At 42.0% G+C, this 17,072-nt stretch overlaps 1 protein-coding gene across 1 annotated transcript; it reads left to right on the top strand.

The window, feature by feature from the left end:
* The first annotated feature begins 188 nt into the window (after positions 1 to 188).
* On the top strand, positions 189 to 14,806 carry nlgn3b (neuroligin 3b). The gene is made up of 7 exons (XM_079283972.1): positions 189 to 327; positions 3,627 to 4,302; positions 5,871 to 5,930; positions 6,762 to 6,911; positions 7,756 to 7,941; positions 10,361 to 11,150; positions 12,945 to 14,806. The coding sequence occupies exons 2-7, from the start codon at positions 3,822 to 3,824 to the stop codon at positions 13,738 to 13,740; spliced, it is 2,463 nt and encodes an 820-aa protein (XP_079140098.1). The 5' UTR covers positions 189 to 327; positions 3,627 to 3,821; the 3' UTR covers positions 13,741 to 14,806.
* Positions 14,807 to 17,072: the final 2,266 nt, after the last annotated feature.

Below are 17,072 nucleotides of genomic sequence, written 5' to 3'. Positions count from 1 at the left end.
TTTTGTCGGTTTGTGGGGTGAATTTAATGCACTGGCGTAACCCGGTGGTTGCCTAGTAACGCGCTGGCAGTGGGCGCCGTAGAGAGAGCTCTATGGTGGGCGCTCCATTAAAACCGTTGGCGCTCCTGACCTTGGCGTCGTATATGCGCAAAGCACACAAGACCGTGCAAAGCAGGAGATAAGAGTACAGATCCGTGTGTTTGATACCGAAACCGGAGGAAATAGATTCACACTCGGCACAGCCCCCCATTGTCTTACAGCGAAACCGACGGGCATGGTATGGAGGAAATCTCGAGATGGAGCGCGCGTCAGCCTCTGTAAAAGCAGGTGAGTGAACCTAATGATTGTGTGTTGTGTTGTTTTTTTTCCGTGGGACGAATCTTTGTTCAGATTGATTACACGTAAGCTGATTGTTTCATTTAACGCGAGGCTATTGCCCGGTGATATACTGTGGTGCAGAATGTGTTGGCTCGCTATTATTTTAAATGTATCCAATATTACACCATCCTCGACCCAGATTAAATAATGTTCACAGTCACAACGTGAGGCAGTACACACACACACACACACACACACACACACACACACACACACACACACACACACACACACACACACACACACACACACACACTACAGCACTTTGTCGGTGCTATCTGGGCTGTGGCTTGTTTTTCTTTCTGTGGGTCTGGGTCTTTGCATCCATTTATAAAGGACTAACCATTATGTTGAGTGCTACCTGCAGGTTCCCTATAAGGTAGTCTCCTCTGCGTCAATCCCTGCTTCTCTTTATTGCACTGCTAAATTAGGGGGATTTGGGGAATCCACTGAAGCGGTTTTGATCCACACCAGTCGAATTACAAGGGCATTGGGAGCCCAGCAGCCTACTGTTGTCTGACATGCTCCTTCTCAAATGCTTTCATGTCAAGGGCCCCCAGGCTACTAGAATGTAATCGATAAGATGTTGTCCCAGGGATTTTATTAGTGGTGAATTGGTGTTGAATTGTGTGCCTGTCGATGATGGCAATGGCCGGAGAGAAACATGATTATATAGCAATCATTCTAATAGGTCTGTAACTATACCAATTAAAGGATTTGGTCCCAGAAAAAAATAATACTTTTGACCCAAACCACCTCTGTGATGCGTAAATATCTGTCTAAATAATATGTTATTATACTATGTTATGATTGTAAGACATCTTGGTTTTTGCACTTATCAATCAGTTACTGAGTTATTGCAAGCACTTAATTAGCAAGATATATTTCACACATGTTTCTTCCCTGTTGCTGGGCATGTTGCCAGTCTAAATTACCCCAAAAACTTGCAGTGTATCAAACTCGACTGAGTGATGGCTCATTTTTATTACATGGCCCATTTGGTGTAAGCTATAAAGCTTTTATCCACATCTGTCCCATCGCAGACCACAAGTTGGAAAAAGAATACTCTGCAGCCCAGTTGAAGGCAGTATTCAGCTGCTTTGGCAGCCTGCAGAACAATCAGTAAAACTAAAGTATAAAGCTTATACCTCAGCTTTGCTCCGATTATTTAAATTATAACGTTGTTTTAATGTCCAACAGCAAAACAACAACAAAAAACACATTTATTGATACTAATATCATGAATACATGCGAAAGTTAAAAGGAAATGCCTCTCATTTTATGAATTCATCGTTTGATTCTTTGATCTACAGCAGCCCCAGCAGTGACAGGGCTGCTTCGTAAACTACAGACAACTAACACAGTGATTGGTGTTGCCCACTGTACTGTAACTGCTAATTTGATAATTGACGATTTCACAGCAGGTTTTGTGAACAGTGAGGATTCATACCTCCAAATGATTCATTATCATTGTCAGCTCCAAACTAGGAGATGTGCTCCGATTTAATAAAAATCAGGTTCTCTATATTTTCCATTTGAATGTCTCGGGAGCCGTACATCATTGTCACATAACAGATAGGGGATTGAACAAGCCGTGTCCTTTTTCTGGCTATAGGAACATTCATAAGTGTGAATTGATACAGACAAAGCTGGCCTAGGGCAGCAATGTACAATATCTCTCAAAAGAACCAGTGTGATATTACTTTTATGTGTCTCAGTCTTTCTTTTTTCTTTGTTAAAGGACAACTATGATTGTGTCCATATCAGGAAATGTGTTACACCTGGGAAAGAGAGGATGAGCAGCCTTTATTTCTGTGTACTTTCCTGGTGATGTAAAGAAAACATTGCAGGGAAAGAGAAAAGCCAATGAACCACATCTGTGCTTAATTAGTTTCTCATATTAGGAGGAATAAATTGTCCCCCTCATGTGTTCACAGATAGGTTCATCAGACTGACAGAGAGCTGTTTAGCTGCAGTCGTTTGCAGCGCTCGTCAATAGATTTGATTAGGTTAACAAGCTTGCTTTTGCCTTGCTCACTGACGAGCCAGTGAGAACTTGATGTCGAGCATATTATGCTGACTGCTGTCCCAGACCATGAGGACTGAGACGGGATGCATTTTGGATAACAAAGTAGTTAATTGGAAGACGCACAACACAATTTGCTCTGTAGTTCTCCGTGGGTGAGCTTAGATTTGAGACCTTATTTGAATACAGTATGCACATGCATAGGGGTGACTGTGTATCCCCGTGTTTACTGAGGCGTTCACACTTGTGAACCACTAACGAGACAAACCATCATCACACAGAAGCTCTGGCGACTGCTGTCAGGTTAGAAAACAGTTTATATGTTTGTATCTAAATAAATATTCCTGGAGTAACTAACCAAGATCAAGGGATGTTTTCACTTATTATAAGATATATCATTGTGGAATTAACAGGAATTTATTTATGGCTGCAAGTGGATTAAAAACCCATACATTGCATTCAAAGACTAAGCATTAGTGTTGAGAAGTGGGGAAAAAATGTATTACAGAAGATGAAGACTACCGCAAATCAATTTCTCAATGTCAAAGGATCCTTTTCTTCTGATATTGAACTCAACTGTTTTTATGCTGCCTTTAAGCCTTCCTCAAGTCCGTCACTTAACCTTACTTGCTATATGAGGGCGGGTTGGGGCTTGCGGTCCCATTAGACATGTTTCTTCTGGGACACTTCCATTATTCATCTTCAAGTTAGTGGTTGACAGTGTTGCTTAGATGTAAGACAAAGAAAGATACAAATATTGATAATGTGAGATATTTGGTGTTTTAGAAATGTATTAAACATTGAAACATCAGAAGCCAGATATTCCTTTCCCAGTTAATCCTTCTTCAATGCTCATATTCATCTTTCTTTGCTGTTCACTTTGCCACTTTTATATGAGAAGAGGGGTGCTTAACACCTTTTATCTTGAGATGTTTTCGCAGCATTAATCCAACATAACAGCAGATGGATTTTTCAGATTCCTCCCATCTCCTCCCCCACTGATACACAGAGATCAGTATTCAGTGATGTGTACACGTCAAAGCATACATTTGCTCCTTTAAGACAGCAAATTGTCCCAAAAGGTTATTAGCATCGACGCGTTACAGTGGATGTGGCATGCCGATTAAGCTGATATAAAAGTGTGTATTTAGAGCCCCAAGGTACAGCAAGAAAACACTTTTATCACAACTTAGTACATTTTTTCTGATCATCTTGTTTTCAGATTTGTGTGCACTGCAATGAAAAACGGAAGTGGGGGCGGACCATACCTGGCTGTCGTGTGTTTGGATTTGATAACCGTCGCAGCCGAAGGCGCAGTGAGTGATGTCTGTCTGAGAGGGTCGGTGCAGAGGGACTGAGCGGTCACTACATTGTGCATTTGTGCTGTACAAGGGCACTGTCCTGCCCAGACCAGACCATGTGGCTGGCTACGTTTAGAGACCATCTTTTGCCCGCACACCTGCTACATCATCAAGGGACTGTAACCATCACCCACTGTGCTCTTCTTTGGTGGATATTATGTTCCTGCTGGTCATTCACCAAGGCAACAAGCCAGAAATTCTATCCGACCGTGACCACCCAGTTTGGGAAACTGCGAGGCCTCAGGGTTCCTGTGCCCAGCGAGGTGCTCCGGCCCGTTGATCAGTATCTGGGGGTCCCCTATGCTGCTCCGCCCATGGGCGAGAAGCGCTTCATGCCCCCCGACCAGCCCTCCTCTTGGTCAGGTATCAAGAATGCTACCCACTTCATGCCTGTGTGCCCTCAGAACATCCACAACACCGTACCGGAGATCATGATGCCCATATGGTTCACCTATAACCTGGACACAGTAGCCACATACATTCAGGATCAGAGCGAGGACTGTTTATATCTAAACATCTACTCTCCGACAGAGGATGGTGAGTTGGTGTGGTAAAATGGACAACAATAACTACCCATTTCTACCAATCATTATTATCCATGTCGTCCTGTTATCATCATAAAACGTGTGTGCGACCACTTCTCATTTCATCGCTGCCACCAAGTGCTGATTTACCATCCAAAGCAATGCCATTGTTGTTTCACTTGTTGCAGTCATATTCCATATGAAATAACAGTCATTTCTCCATTAATAAGTAGGAACGTATTCATATATTGGTAGTTGTGGCAGCTGGAGATACTCTGAGGTCACTGAATGTGGATGCACACAGACTCACCGAACCAAATAAATCATTTGCAGCATTTAAAAAGGATGAGCCCATGGCATATTTGGCTGTCACCGCTGAGGATCAAAGGTAATCCTGAAGAACCACTTAGCAGATCTAGTAGTGCCAGCTTTCCATGTTTGGGGAAAAAAATATACTATTTCTAATAGAATATGTTCAGAATAGATTACCTCCCTCACAAGCATTCAGTATTACACAAAACATTCAGCATTCAAAGTTGGACCGTGTTCAGCTTTTGTATGTAACCTGCCGCTCTTTGGCAGACTTTTCCATGGTAGCGTAGCAACGGATAAACAGCCTGCTTGAGAGGTAACTGTCCAAAATGGTGCAGCCCATGTTTTATAAAGCTCCTGGTCTGAGTGCTGCTGCCGAAAGGCTTCCTTGCCCTCCAAACAAACAGGTTAATTAAATCTCACACTTGCATTCACATTTTAAAGGCAGGAACATAACCCATCGGGTTTATACATTTTTTCTTTCTTTGGAGATTTTTTTCTTTCTTTATGTCATTGTTTATTTAAAATGCACCTCGAGCATTCTGTTACTTTATTATTTGTTTCACTGATGTGAAACCTGTGTTTTTTCATTTTTATCGATCTCCAGTAGTTTTCTTGCGATGCCAAACTAAAAAGTGGTTTATTGAGATTTCCACGATTTAATATTTGATTTTTGTGGCTTGTTACCTGCTCAGTCAGAGTTTATTAGTCATTGATCAATAAACCATATACCTCATATCTTCAGTAACTATCCTGCAGTGGTTAACCTGAAGAATCAACATGACAGTTTGTTTGAAAATATAATTGCACAGCGAGATACAATGAACCAAGAAAGATATATTACTGCAGTCAAAGCTGAGGCAGCTGGATCAATACGACAGATAATAAACCATTCAAAGGAAACCGTGTGTTTCTGCATGTGTGTGGGCGCACACTCACACTGTGTCATTTCCCACAAATATCTAACAAGAATTGGTTTTCTCGATGGAAACAGAATTACAAACACTGATTATTTTGTATCTCTACTCTAACTTACAATGTAATTGTGTCACACAGCTCTAGATTTTGCATCTACATTTAGTCAGAAAGCAATTGCAGGTAAAAGTGCAACATGTATGTAAATGGCATGATCTTCTCTTTGCCTGTAATGTCTGGATCTTTTGTCTCCTGATTCTGTCAGTTGGATTGGACCGTATATAAAAATAAGAGGCAGAGTCAACCGTGACGTTTTGAATTTTGTACTTTTTTTTTTCCTCATGTGAATCCCAGGGAGCCAACACAAGAAAAAGGGGGCGGCTTTCTCACATGCTGAGACTCATATATCTGAAGGTATTTTTTTAAGAGCTCAAAGTCTTGATGCATGGATTCTTTTATCTTGAGTTCGGTGGATGAAGTTACAATTCTTAGTCTTACTTCTTGCCTGAAGAACAGTATGAGTTCTTTTTATCTGATTCATGATTACATACGTTTTCTGTTCCTGCACCTCGTGCCTTGAATTGAGCTTTGAGTAAGAGCTACATCGCTGCTGCCATGCACATTGATTGCATTATCTACTTATCTGTCTGATAGTCTCTTTTAAAGACAGTCGTTGGGCAATGTAACAAGTTGGTGTCCAAGCATGAAGCGTAGATTTTCTATTTTTATTGCAAAAATGAAGTTTCTATTTTAGCTCATACTAGTAGCTAACAAGAGCTCGGTGCAGTGTGGGACTTATAAGTCCAAGTCTACACATATGAAACATTTTATTTTTGCTTGTGCATGCATATTATATGTGGAACTGTGAAATCACACCATTACAGAATATTCTTCTCCACTGACATGGAACCACAAGTCAAATCAATGGGTTTTCTTCCCCTTCTTCCTCTCATCAAAACATTTCCGATACGTTACCGAGGCAAAAGCATGCTCGGCCGTGCACTGTAAAATCTGTTGTTGATTACAGTTGACTCTTTGATTCATAAACCCCTCGTCAGAGTGTCCATGCATTTTCTAAATGTCATTACAGCTTCCAAACCACAAGCATACCACTGCTTCGCACCTTTTCTAAGCTGTCTTTACTCATACCTCATACTGAAAAGTTGATATAACGTTTTAATAACAGTGTTTCATTACTATTGCCTCGGCCGTTGTTTGCTCAGCATATCTGTGTGTGTGTTGCAGATATAAGGGACTCCGAAGCTCGACCTGTGATGGTTTACATCCATGGAGGCTCCTATATGGAGGGCACCGGGAACATGATGGACGGCAGCGTGCTGGCCAGTTATGGGAATGTTGTTGTCGTCACGCTGAACTACAGAATCGGAATATTAGGTGATGACAACAAGTCTGTGTGGTAAAATGGAATGGTATTTCAAATGGGGTATTCAGTTTAATGTGGGAGAATAAACATAATGCTCATTAGTTCCCACTTGTGTTGCTGTTATAACCTATAAAAAGAAGACGTGAGAGAAAAATACAAAGCAGTTCGAGAGAATATAGGCAACGGGGATCTCGGTAGCATGGCATAGCTTGATTTGCATAAATATGTTGTCCTCAGAGGAAAAGTGCTGCAAATACTTATCATGGTCTGTCCTTGTTGCACACAAGCTGTTTGGACTCATTCTGAAAACGCAATTTGTCTTCCTTTAGATATCAGTATCTAAGATCATCAGCCTTTGCAATTGTTGAAGGAAAAATTATTAAAAGACAGTATGGAGCAATGCAGCGTTCACAAGCATTCGCAAGGTCAAGAGTTTCCCTCGCGTTTAACATTCAAAACACAGTACGTTGTTTAGATGAGACTCGACAAGGGAATAAGTAATAGCATCAATTGTAAGAGCACGGTGACCTCTCTGTGGTTTTATGAAATTCATGTAGAGAACTAGGCAAAAGATTTATGCACATTGAATTTTATGAAGTCACAAGCGAGGAGAGAATTCCGATTCGCAGAGCCTGATCACTTCCTGAGGGGCGCCGCTGCTTGGAGACTATTACGAGGAGTTGACTAAAGTCGTCAAGACACTGTGGGAGAGAGAGAAGGAATATTCCCACCTGAGGGCAAACGGTGTCAGCTCAGTCAGATGCCCTGCTGGGCTACAACTTCAGATCAAAGCTGTGACATACACTGTAGATCTCTACTTCAGAACTGGCTCTGATGTCTTTCTGTGTACTTCAGGCTTCCTCAGTACTGGTGACCAGGCAGCAAAAGGAAACTATGGACTCCTGGACCAGATTCAAGCTCTCCGTTGGATCAGTAAGAATATCGGTTACTTTGGAGGAGACCCGGGTCGCATCACAGTGTTTGGATCTGGAATCGGTGCTTCCTGCGTCAGTCTGCTAACTCTGTCCCACCACTCCGAAGGTAAGGACCGCCGTCTCAGTTATCTCTGACTTTGATCAATACAGGTTTGCTCAGTTATTAATGCCATCACTTAAAAAAAGCAACGTCAAAATCCACAAACTTAACATTGCAATCATGTTAATTTCTTATCTTGAAGATGGCAGTTACTTTTGGAACAATCATTTTTAATCTTTTTGGAATTTTGTTCTTTGTTTCAAGCTCGGCTCTAAATGGTCTGTCAGGGAGATGAAGTGTTATGACATGGTAGTGTAAAGGGGGTATTCGTTAAGTAAGTGATTGCTTTTGTTTCCCTCTACTCAATCTAATCAGCCTAAAAGCTTTGCCTCTTAAAATGGGAAGCTCTACTGGCATTCTAAAGTGTTCCCCACGCCATCACGTTCACCTGTGTCCATCACTTTTTACCATTCTATCTGACTAATATTTACAAGCACCATCTTCCTTTTCATTGGCGTCCTGCATTTGCAAAGCCTTGATTGAAGACACTGTTTACCAAAGACAAGGCTGGTGTGAGAATGAAGCAGGACCAAAAAAAAGAGAGAGACCACATCCTTTAGATATTTTCTTAATTCATCTATTTTATCCCAAACACACACACACACACACACACACATTTATTGGCAATGCTTTAATTGAAAATGTTACATTCTAGTCCAGCTTCAACTACAAATCCATGCTATCAACATTATTATTCTTTTGAAATGCCGATATAAATCAACATGAATTCAATTAAAATACCTGTTTAAAGAGTATAAATTACCCACGGGAAACCGGTATTTGTTATCCACTGACAAGGAAAACTGTTTTCATCTACTTTTCTTTTTAGTGGATATCATGCCATTTAGTAAACACTTATCCAAAGCTCCTTGCAAGAATCAAAGGGGCGTATTTCAATCTGGGTGGCCCACAGGGAATCTTATCTTTGCCGTATTATTTCCCCGACCGTCGCATCGATGCTGGACAGAAACACAAGGGCACAAACTGTGTGTTTTCGTCAATGCCAGGGAGGCTGCGGCAACTGTCCTTTGTGAGCTTTGCATTTGATGCCCTAGCTCGGCTGCAGCGAATGCACAAAGACCTCCGGCTGTCTTTGAAGTAGACTAGCTGCTGCCCTAAAAAAATTTAAATAAATGACAGCAAGGCAAGAGAAAGTGACACTGTCCCCGCACTCTTTTTCAAGCGACGGCTATGCTTTAACCTCAGCAGAGTACTTTTTGACTTGGTACATATCACTTGTCATTTTTAGGTGGTGGATACAAAATCCCCAGAGACAGAGTTGACGCACTGCATATAAACAAGTCAACAGAGCATTGTGTTTACTGTATCAACATTGAAGGATCAGGGTTACTGCATATTCATCTCCCCGCGTAGCCCCTCCACTGCACACTTGGCATCAGCAGTCTATACGAAGCTATGCAGCTTGTTAGACACATAGCATTAACGATTATACGGTTGCAGTGCGCGTGCGAATAACTCCTGCTGTCGAAAGCCTCCTCACTGAAACAATGCTGCCAATTGATCATTAATTTGACTTGTATTCACTGTCATCCGCATATAGTAATGACACCATGAGAAACAAAGAAGGGGATCAACAGAGAGAAGCAAGTCTTTTTTTTTAATCATTATAATAACAATGGAACGGGACAACATCCTATTAGAAGCTCATTTCTTCCACCAGCTGCTTTACAGAGCAGCTTCTCATCAGCAAGGCTCAATCTGGCCTGTTCACTCTCTTTCACTCTAATGCTTTATCTCCCTGGCTAATATTCAAAGTACATCACAAGCGGGCTTGTTTGCTTTTATCTACCGAAATGTTGTGTGTCAACAAACCTTGGATTTAGTTACCAGCCGTGACAGCGACCCTGGTATTGTTTTCACCATGTGTGCGTGTGTGTGTGTGTGTGTGTGTGTGTGTGTGTGTGTGTGTGTGTGTGTGTGTGTGTGTGTGTGTGTGTGTGTGTGTGTGTGTGTGTGTGTGTGTGTGTGTGTGTCATCATTGCAAAAGTGGTCCTGGAGACACCTACTGTAGCGGGAACTACCACAACGGCGGTTTTGAGTAGGCCTACTTTGCCAGGTGTTTATATGTCTGTTGACAGATTTTGTCACTGCGATAGCATCGCAACCGTGCAAGGTGCCGTCACGAAACTTTACAAATGTGTTGTTGAGATCAATAGGGAGGATGAGTTTGAAAATGGGAGCGGTGCAAGCAAGGGGGCCGGAAGTAGGGGGTAGAAAGCGGGGCTCAATTTGGCATCAAGGCTGGTGTGATATCTAGTTGTGATTCGCAATTTGTGCAAAATGGATCATGTCAAAAATGCCCTTAAGGTTGCTGAAAAAGAGAAAAAGAATACTAATACTAACCACTGTTCTCTGGGCTTCTGTTGTCTTCTGTGTCTTTCTGTTGTGGATTTTGTGTCCTAAGGTTTGTTCCACAGAGCCATCATCCAAAGCGGTTCAGCCCTGTCCAGCTGGGCTGTCAACTACCAACCAGTCAAGTACACCCGCATGCTGGCCGAGAGGGTCGGCTGCAACGTGCTGGACACTGTGGACATGGTCTCCTGCCTGCAGAAGAAGAGCGCAAGGGAGCTGGTGGAGCAAGACATCCAGCCCGCCCGTTACCGTGTGGCTTTCGGTCCTGTCATTGACGGAGATGTCATCCCGGATGACCCGGAGATCCTGATGGAGCAGGGCGAGTTCCTCAACTATGACATAATGCTGGGTGTCAATCAGGGAGAAGGGCTGCGCTTTGTGGAGAACGTGATGGATCTGGAAGACGGCGTGTCTGGCAACGACTTTGACTTCGCAGTGTCAGACTTTGTGGACAGTCTGTATGGTTACCCGGAAGGGAAGGACACACTGAGGGAGACGATAAAATTCATGTACACAGACTGGGCCGACAAGGACAACCCGGAGACCAGGAGGAAGACCTTGGTGGCCCTCTTCACCGACCACCAGTGGGTGGAGCCCTCAGTAGTGACGGCTGACCTACACGCCCGCTATGGCTCGCCTACATACTTCTACGCCTTCTACCACCACTGCCAGAGCCTCATGAAGCCAGTGTGGTCAGACTCAGCGCACGGAGATGAGGTGCCTTATGTGTTCGGCATCCCCATGGTGGGCCCAACTGACCTGTTCCCCTGCAACTTCTCCAGAAACGACATCATGCTCAGCGCTGTGGTCATGACTTATTGGACCAACTTCGCCAAGAGTGGGTGAGTAAGAGCAAATCCAGGGACAAACCAAAGTACATGTTAACATTAATATGGCTTCTTATAGTTGCAGTGCATTCAGTATCCCATTTTGCACTCATTTCGTGGCTTATGGTATAACGTAGATGACCTTCCTTGTGCTGCAGACGTTATGTGTGTTGAGATGTTCAACCTCTAACTTCGGCTACATTCGCCCTTCCTTTATCACGCTGATTAAAGGACTGTAAGATCCAGCCTTAAGTAGTGCCGCCTAATTAAGTGCAGCCCGAACTCCCACTGCCATGTCATCCAGCCTTTATCAACTGCTCTCCTTTGCTCGTTCACAAGAACACTGCCATGGAACGGGTTGCTACAGTTTTTATCAATTAATATGAATTCCTTAACATCGAAAGTCTATAAATAATCTTCATCCATCATTAATGGTCACTTCTTACTGTAAACTAGGTCTGCTTTACACTCATAACATTTGCACTCACTGGATATTTAATTGTGTACACTCCCAGCAAAATGCAAAAAAATGTGGTGATGCTGCGCAGTCACATTAAATGAGCACACACCATCTAATGTAATGAAAGCTGTGTCTTTTGAAATGCCATGTTGTCACTATTTTAAAGCTTCCTTATAAACTCTATACGCACTTCGGGCAGACTTCCTGAAGGTGACGGATCTCAAAATGTACAGCTTTATTCACATAAATGTTTAAAGCAGTCACTCACTGTCTGACAAAAAGGTTACGTTGAAGAGAAAACTTGAGAAGGCTGTTAAGATGTACGCCATAAACCTCTGCGAACTTTAATGTGAGTTGTACTTTCTCGTAGGATCGGCAGAAATAATCAGTAAAGAAATATGTATATACTCCATGGTTGCTTGCAACACTCAATAGTGTTACACTGGAAGCAAATGTTGTTGCCTTTATTGAAGGTACTGTATAGATTTGAGTATGAAGTTACTGACTTTGGATTATCATCATTATCATTAGAAGCACTGACATTTCAAAGTGTTTCCCGGATGAAAGGAGACGTTTTCAGCTTGTGAAAGTTTTTCAGTTTCCTTCCGTTGATCTGCACCAACAGTGACTCAGCATTTAAAAACATGTTTGTGAAAGTGCAGCTTCTGCACCATACCGACAGCTTATTTTCCAATTTGTCATACAGAGGCACAGGTTTGCGTGTCTGTGAAGATAAGTGAGTTGCCCTGCTGGAGTCTCCCTGCATATTGAATGCAGCAGCAACGAGTCTTAGCGGATGATGACTAGCAGTAGGAGGAAGCATAGGTCACCGTAGGCTGCTGTTTTGACTGTGAGGGAATGAGGGAATGCTGAGCCCTTGAGGAGAGATGGTGATATTACATTGTGTTGACTTATGTCGATGAAGTTCTTCTTCTTTTTTACAATTTAACAAACGAGCCTTTTGTTTTGATTTGCATTTGTAATGGCAACATTGCATTTATACCAGCAAGGGCTGGGCTACGGGGTCGAAATCATTATCACAGCATGAATGAGGATATTTTCCCTATAATGATATGCATTATGTTATGGGAAATGTAAGCAAAATGTTAAATATCCAAACTAATGCTCAAAGCAAACTGTGTGTAAAACTAAAAACATCTTCTGTTCTAAATCATTCATTTGGACAAAAAGGTTTCGAGAGCGATATCTTGATAATTATCACTACAATATGATCATATTCTGAAAATGTATAATGCTGACTTATTACCGAACCATAATACTACCATTCAGCTTTCTTCCGTCGCATTTATTTCTTATGACTCAAGTTTTCTGTCTTAATGTGTCTGCAGGGATCCTAACAAACCAGTGCCACAGGACACCAAGTTCATCCACACCAAGGCCAATCGCTTCGAGGAGGTGGCCTGGTCTAAGTACGACCCCTACGACCAGCTGTACTTGCACATTGGCCTGAAGCCTCGTATCCGTGACCACTACCGCGCCACCAAGGTGGCCTTCTGGAAACACCTGGTGCCCCATCTCTACAACCTCCATGACATGTTCCATTACTCCTCCACCACCACCAAGGTCACCCCACTGGATTCCACCCAGTCCAACGGTAAGAAGTCGGGCAGCACCGGCCGTCCTCCCTTATCCACTGCCCACAAAGACGGCGAAGAGGGGAGGGAGATGGGCCCTCTGATCATGCCGAACCCGAGAGATTACTCCACAGAGCTCAGCGTCACCATTGCTGTGGGAGCGTCACTGCTCTTCCTCAACGTCCTGGCCTTCGCCGCTCTGTACTACCGCAAGGACAAGCGCAGTCGGCAGGACAGGTCCCAGCAGCCCAGTCCCCAGCGTGATAGCAAAGGCAACAATGTGAGCCACACCACCACTATAGACGAGACCCTGTCCCAGCAAAGGAACCAGTGTGAGGCCCTTCACAATCCTCTTCACGTCTCGCCCAGCATGGACTACTCACTGAGCCAGCGCCGTTCCCCTGACGACATCCCTCTGATGTCCCCCAACAACATCACCATGATCCCCAACTCCCTGATGGGCCTCTCCAACATGAGTCCATACAGCACCTTCCCAGCTGGTTACAGCTCTGCAGGCCTGCCCAGCACCCACTCGACCACTCGGGTATAGCCTGGCAGGAGTTGAGGCCAAGGTGGGGAGGAGAAGCGTGACGTACATAAAACATGGAAATGTAAAGCTATATTTAGGATGTGTAGGTAAAATAGCATTGAATATGTTCGTTCTGTCTTTTCCAAAGGTGTACAACCGCCAACATTCTGCCTTTGCTCTCTCATAATAGGAAGTCTAACTGCAGAGTCATTTTATAATACTCATTTTCAAAGGCAGACAAAAACAAAAAGCGCATTTCATTTTCCACTTTAGCTTTTTTGGAACTTTACCTAGCAAGAACTTAGTATAATGTTTCTACAGTTGGATTTGTACGGGAAGCTTTTTCTTACTCTGTGATATCTATTTTGATCTCGTGGAACGAAGTGACATTATAACTCGTGGTGGACAGAGATGAGATCTGGTAAAAGCTGAAAAGCCGTATTATTATTATTATTATTATTATTATCAAGCTATTTTATACATATTGCTCATGGTGCATTGCTTATTATGGAAATGTATTTTTACTGTAATTACTTTAAAATGCCTTGTAACTTGCTCACATTACTGTAGAATCATAACAACAATGGATGGAAATTTTACTCAAATACAGGTCCCACATGTGGAAAAAATATCCAGTTTATCCAAAAATATTTTTATCTGGTAGTGCAACACTTCTGTGTGGTGGGTGTGTGCTGAGAAGTGCGCTACAAAAATGTAAATTAGGCATTGTTTGAAATTAACCATTCAATTTGTAGTGTTGTGTAATCTATTGTAGTCTATTTGAGTATCCTTGCGATATTTTTATTTCACGTGTCTACAATTTTGCTTTTTGCATTGTAGGAATATAACTTCTGCTTTACTATAAAAAGAGAATTGCTTAAAATGTGCTTTCCCACTCCAACAAACTCATGGTTCTTTTGGCTTGGCTTCTTTGTACAGAATCATCTTAGATCAACATTTCATTTGTCGTTTGTTTAAGAATACTGTAAAGTCTTCGGAAAGATAACTGTAATTACATTGTAATTGTATGTATACCAACTCTATTATTCACATTTAAAAAAGAGTTTGATGAAACTTCCAGATTATTGCGCCTACTCCAAGTGGTTTGGACCCCGTGCGTACCAAGATATATCCAGGGGTCAGTCTTTACTGAATGGACATGATGGACATCAAGCTTTGAGATTTGATTTCTTTGAACCTATCATAATGTTGTTTAATCTAAATGAGACGACTATTAAAAGATTTTTGGAACTAAAACTGAGTCTTGTCCAAAGTTGGGATATTAATGAGTTCTTAAAAGTCTACAGTGTTTAAAGGGGTACTCATAACCATGTGAAATGTAGTCCAACAATAAGACAGTGCCTGGGTCGGTGTTAGAGTTTGAGGTTAAATTAGCCCCCATTTATGCATCTTCAGTATGCTAATGCGTGAGAATTAAACATCAAAGACTGTTTACAGTTCATGGAGAGTCCGACTGCAGTTGTAAAATATGTTGCATCAAGCTGTGTGTGGATAAAAAAACCTCATGCTAGGTTCACACTATGAGCAACAAAAGCAACAAAATGGCCAAGTGTGGCCGGCACAGCAGGCACTGGGAACTGGCTAACGGCTTTTTTTAATTTTTTAGATGGAACAGAACAGGATAAAACAAAAACATATGATTGGTTGCCGCTTCATTGGAGCGCCAAAAACATTTAAATCCGCTTGATTTGTGGCGCGTCACACCGTGTCGGACACCAGTTTGTAGCTTCATGTCACTGCCTTCCATTGAATGACTTGTTGAATGTCGCCGTGTCGCTCGTAGTGTGAACGAAGTGTTACAAATGCTCATATTAGCTGCCTTTTCAAAGTATAATGTGATGTTCTGACATTACTAAGTTATATAGCCTTGTTTTAAGGCTATCGGAGAATGTCTTCACTTTCCAAACATTCTTTCTTTGCATGTTTTTATTGAGTTTCTCAGCCATAATTGCTCATCAGTTACAATCTCATGTTGATCTACCTCCAGCAATAGCACAGTCCTCTTTTTCCATCTTTCCTTAATCTTCCACTTGTGCCTCCAACTGCTGTTGCTCTGGTCCTCCTGCAGTTTTCGGGAAAAATCTTTAAAAATGTTGGAACACACACAGCGCCTGGTTGCAGTTTCCCCAGGCTTCAAGCACACAAGGCAAGTTTATTTGTATAGCACATTTCAACAACAAGGTAATTCAAAGTGCTTCACATAAAACCATTAAAAGCATCAAAACATAAGGCAAAAGAAAAGGACATTTAAAAACAATTAAAGAAACAGTGTAAGAAATAAAAATTCAGTAGTAAAATGCAGAAATGCAGGAAATTGATTAATATATTAATTGAATGTGGTTCAATTAAAGGCAGCAGCAAACAGAAGTATCTATACGTTATCAATACCCTGCAGTCATATATTTTTATATATTTATGTAAAAACGTGGGTCAGTTTAAACTGTTCATAATTACAATCATGTATCATTCTCTGGTCCATATGTGGCTACGAACAGCCAAAGATCAGTGTTCAATCAGTGATCCCTTTTAATTCAACCACAACATGCTGTTCTGGTGTGTGTTGAAGAAAAGCCTCACAACAAAGACAGAAATGCTAGCTTCCAAATACACGCGCGCGCACACACACACACAAACACGCGCTCAAGCACACCACGGCACCTGTCAAAGACCAAAGGAGCAATAACACTAAAGTTAAAATATCAACTCCTTTTCCCAAACCTGCTCACCCTGTTTAAGTCTGTAGCCTAATAATGAACTTTGTTTCTTTTCTTTTTCTTTAAATACAAGGGCTAGTGTACTGAATGCACAGATTATATCTATACAGTCAAAAAAGTAAAGGAGATTTAATCGATGTCTCCCTGAGACATTACGCTGCACGCAATCAACCATACACTGCCGCAGTTCTGCAACTACTCGCACACAAACCACGTCTGGAAAAGATCTCTGCCGATCTGCGTTTTATAGTGTACGCCTTGCACGAACTCGGTCCCGGAGGAAATGGCGATATATTGTGCAGTCCTTTTAAAACCATTAAAAGCATCAAAACATAAGGCAAAAGAAAAGGAGATTTAACAGCAATTAAGAACAGTGTAAGAAATAAAATACAGTAGTAAAATGCAGAAATGCAGGAAATTGATTAATATATAAATTGAATGTGGTTCAATTAAAGACAGCAGCAAACAGAAACGTCTTCAATCTTGATTTAAATGAGCTGAGGGTCTCAGCAGACCTGCAGCTTTCTGGGACTTTGTTCCAGATATGTGGAGCAGAAAAACTGAACGCTGCTTCTCCATGTTTAGTTCTGACTCTGGGAACAGAAAGTAGACCGGTCC

This window comes from Melanostigma gelatinosum, assembly GCF_949748355.1.
Source record: "Melanostigma gelatinosum genome assembly, chromosome: 14".
Classification (NCBI taxonomy): Eukaryota; Metazoa; Chordata; class Actinopteri; order Perciformes; family Zoarcidae; genus Melanostigma; species Melanostigma gelatinosum.
This window is presented reverse-complemented; position numbering and strand designations above follow the sequence as displayed.

Bases quoted from the DNA above. Each gene is read 5' to 3' on its own strand.
- nlgn3b (XM_079283972.1), top strand. From the start codon at position 3,822: ATGTGGCTGGCTACGTTTAGAGACCATCTTTTGCCCGCACACCTGCTA. The intron at 4,303-5,870 runs GTGAGTTGGTGT...TGTGAATCCCAG, and splicing joins CTACTCTCCGACAGAGGATG to GGAGCCAACACAAGAAAAAG. The intron at 5,931-6,761 runs GTATTTTTTTAA...TGTGTGTTGCAG, and splicing joins TGAGACTCATATATCTGAAG to ATATAAGGGACTCCGAAGCT.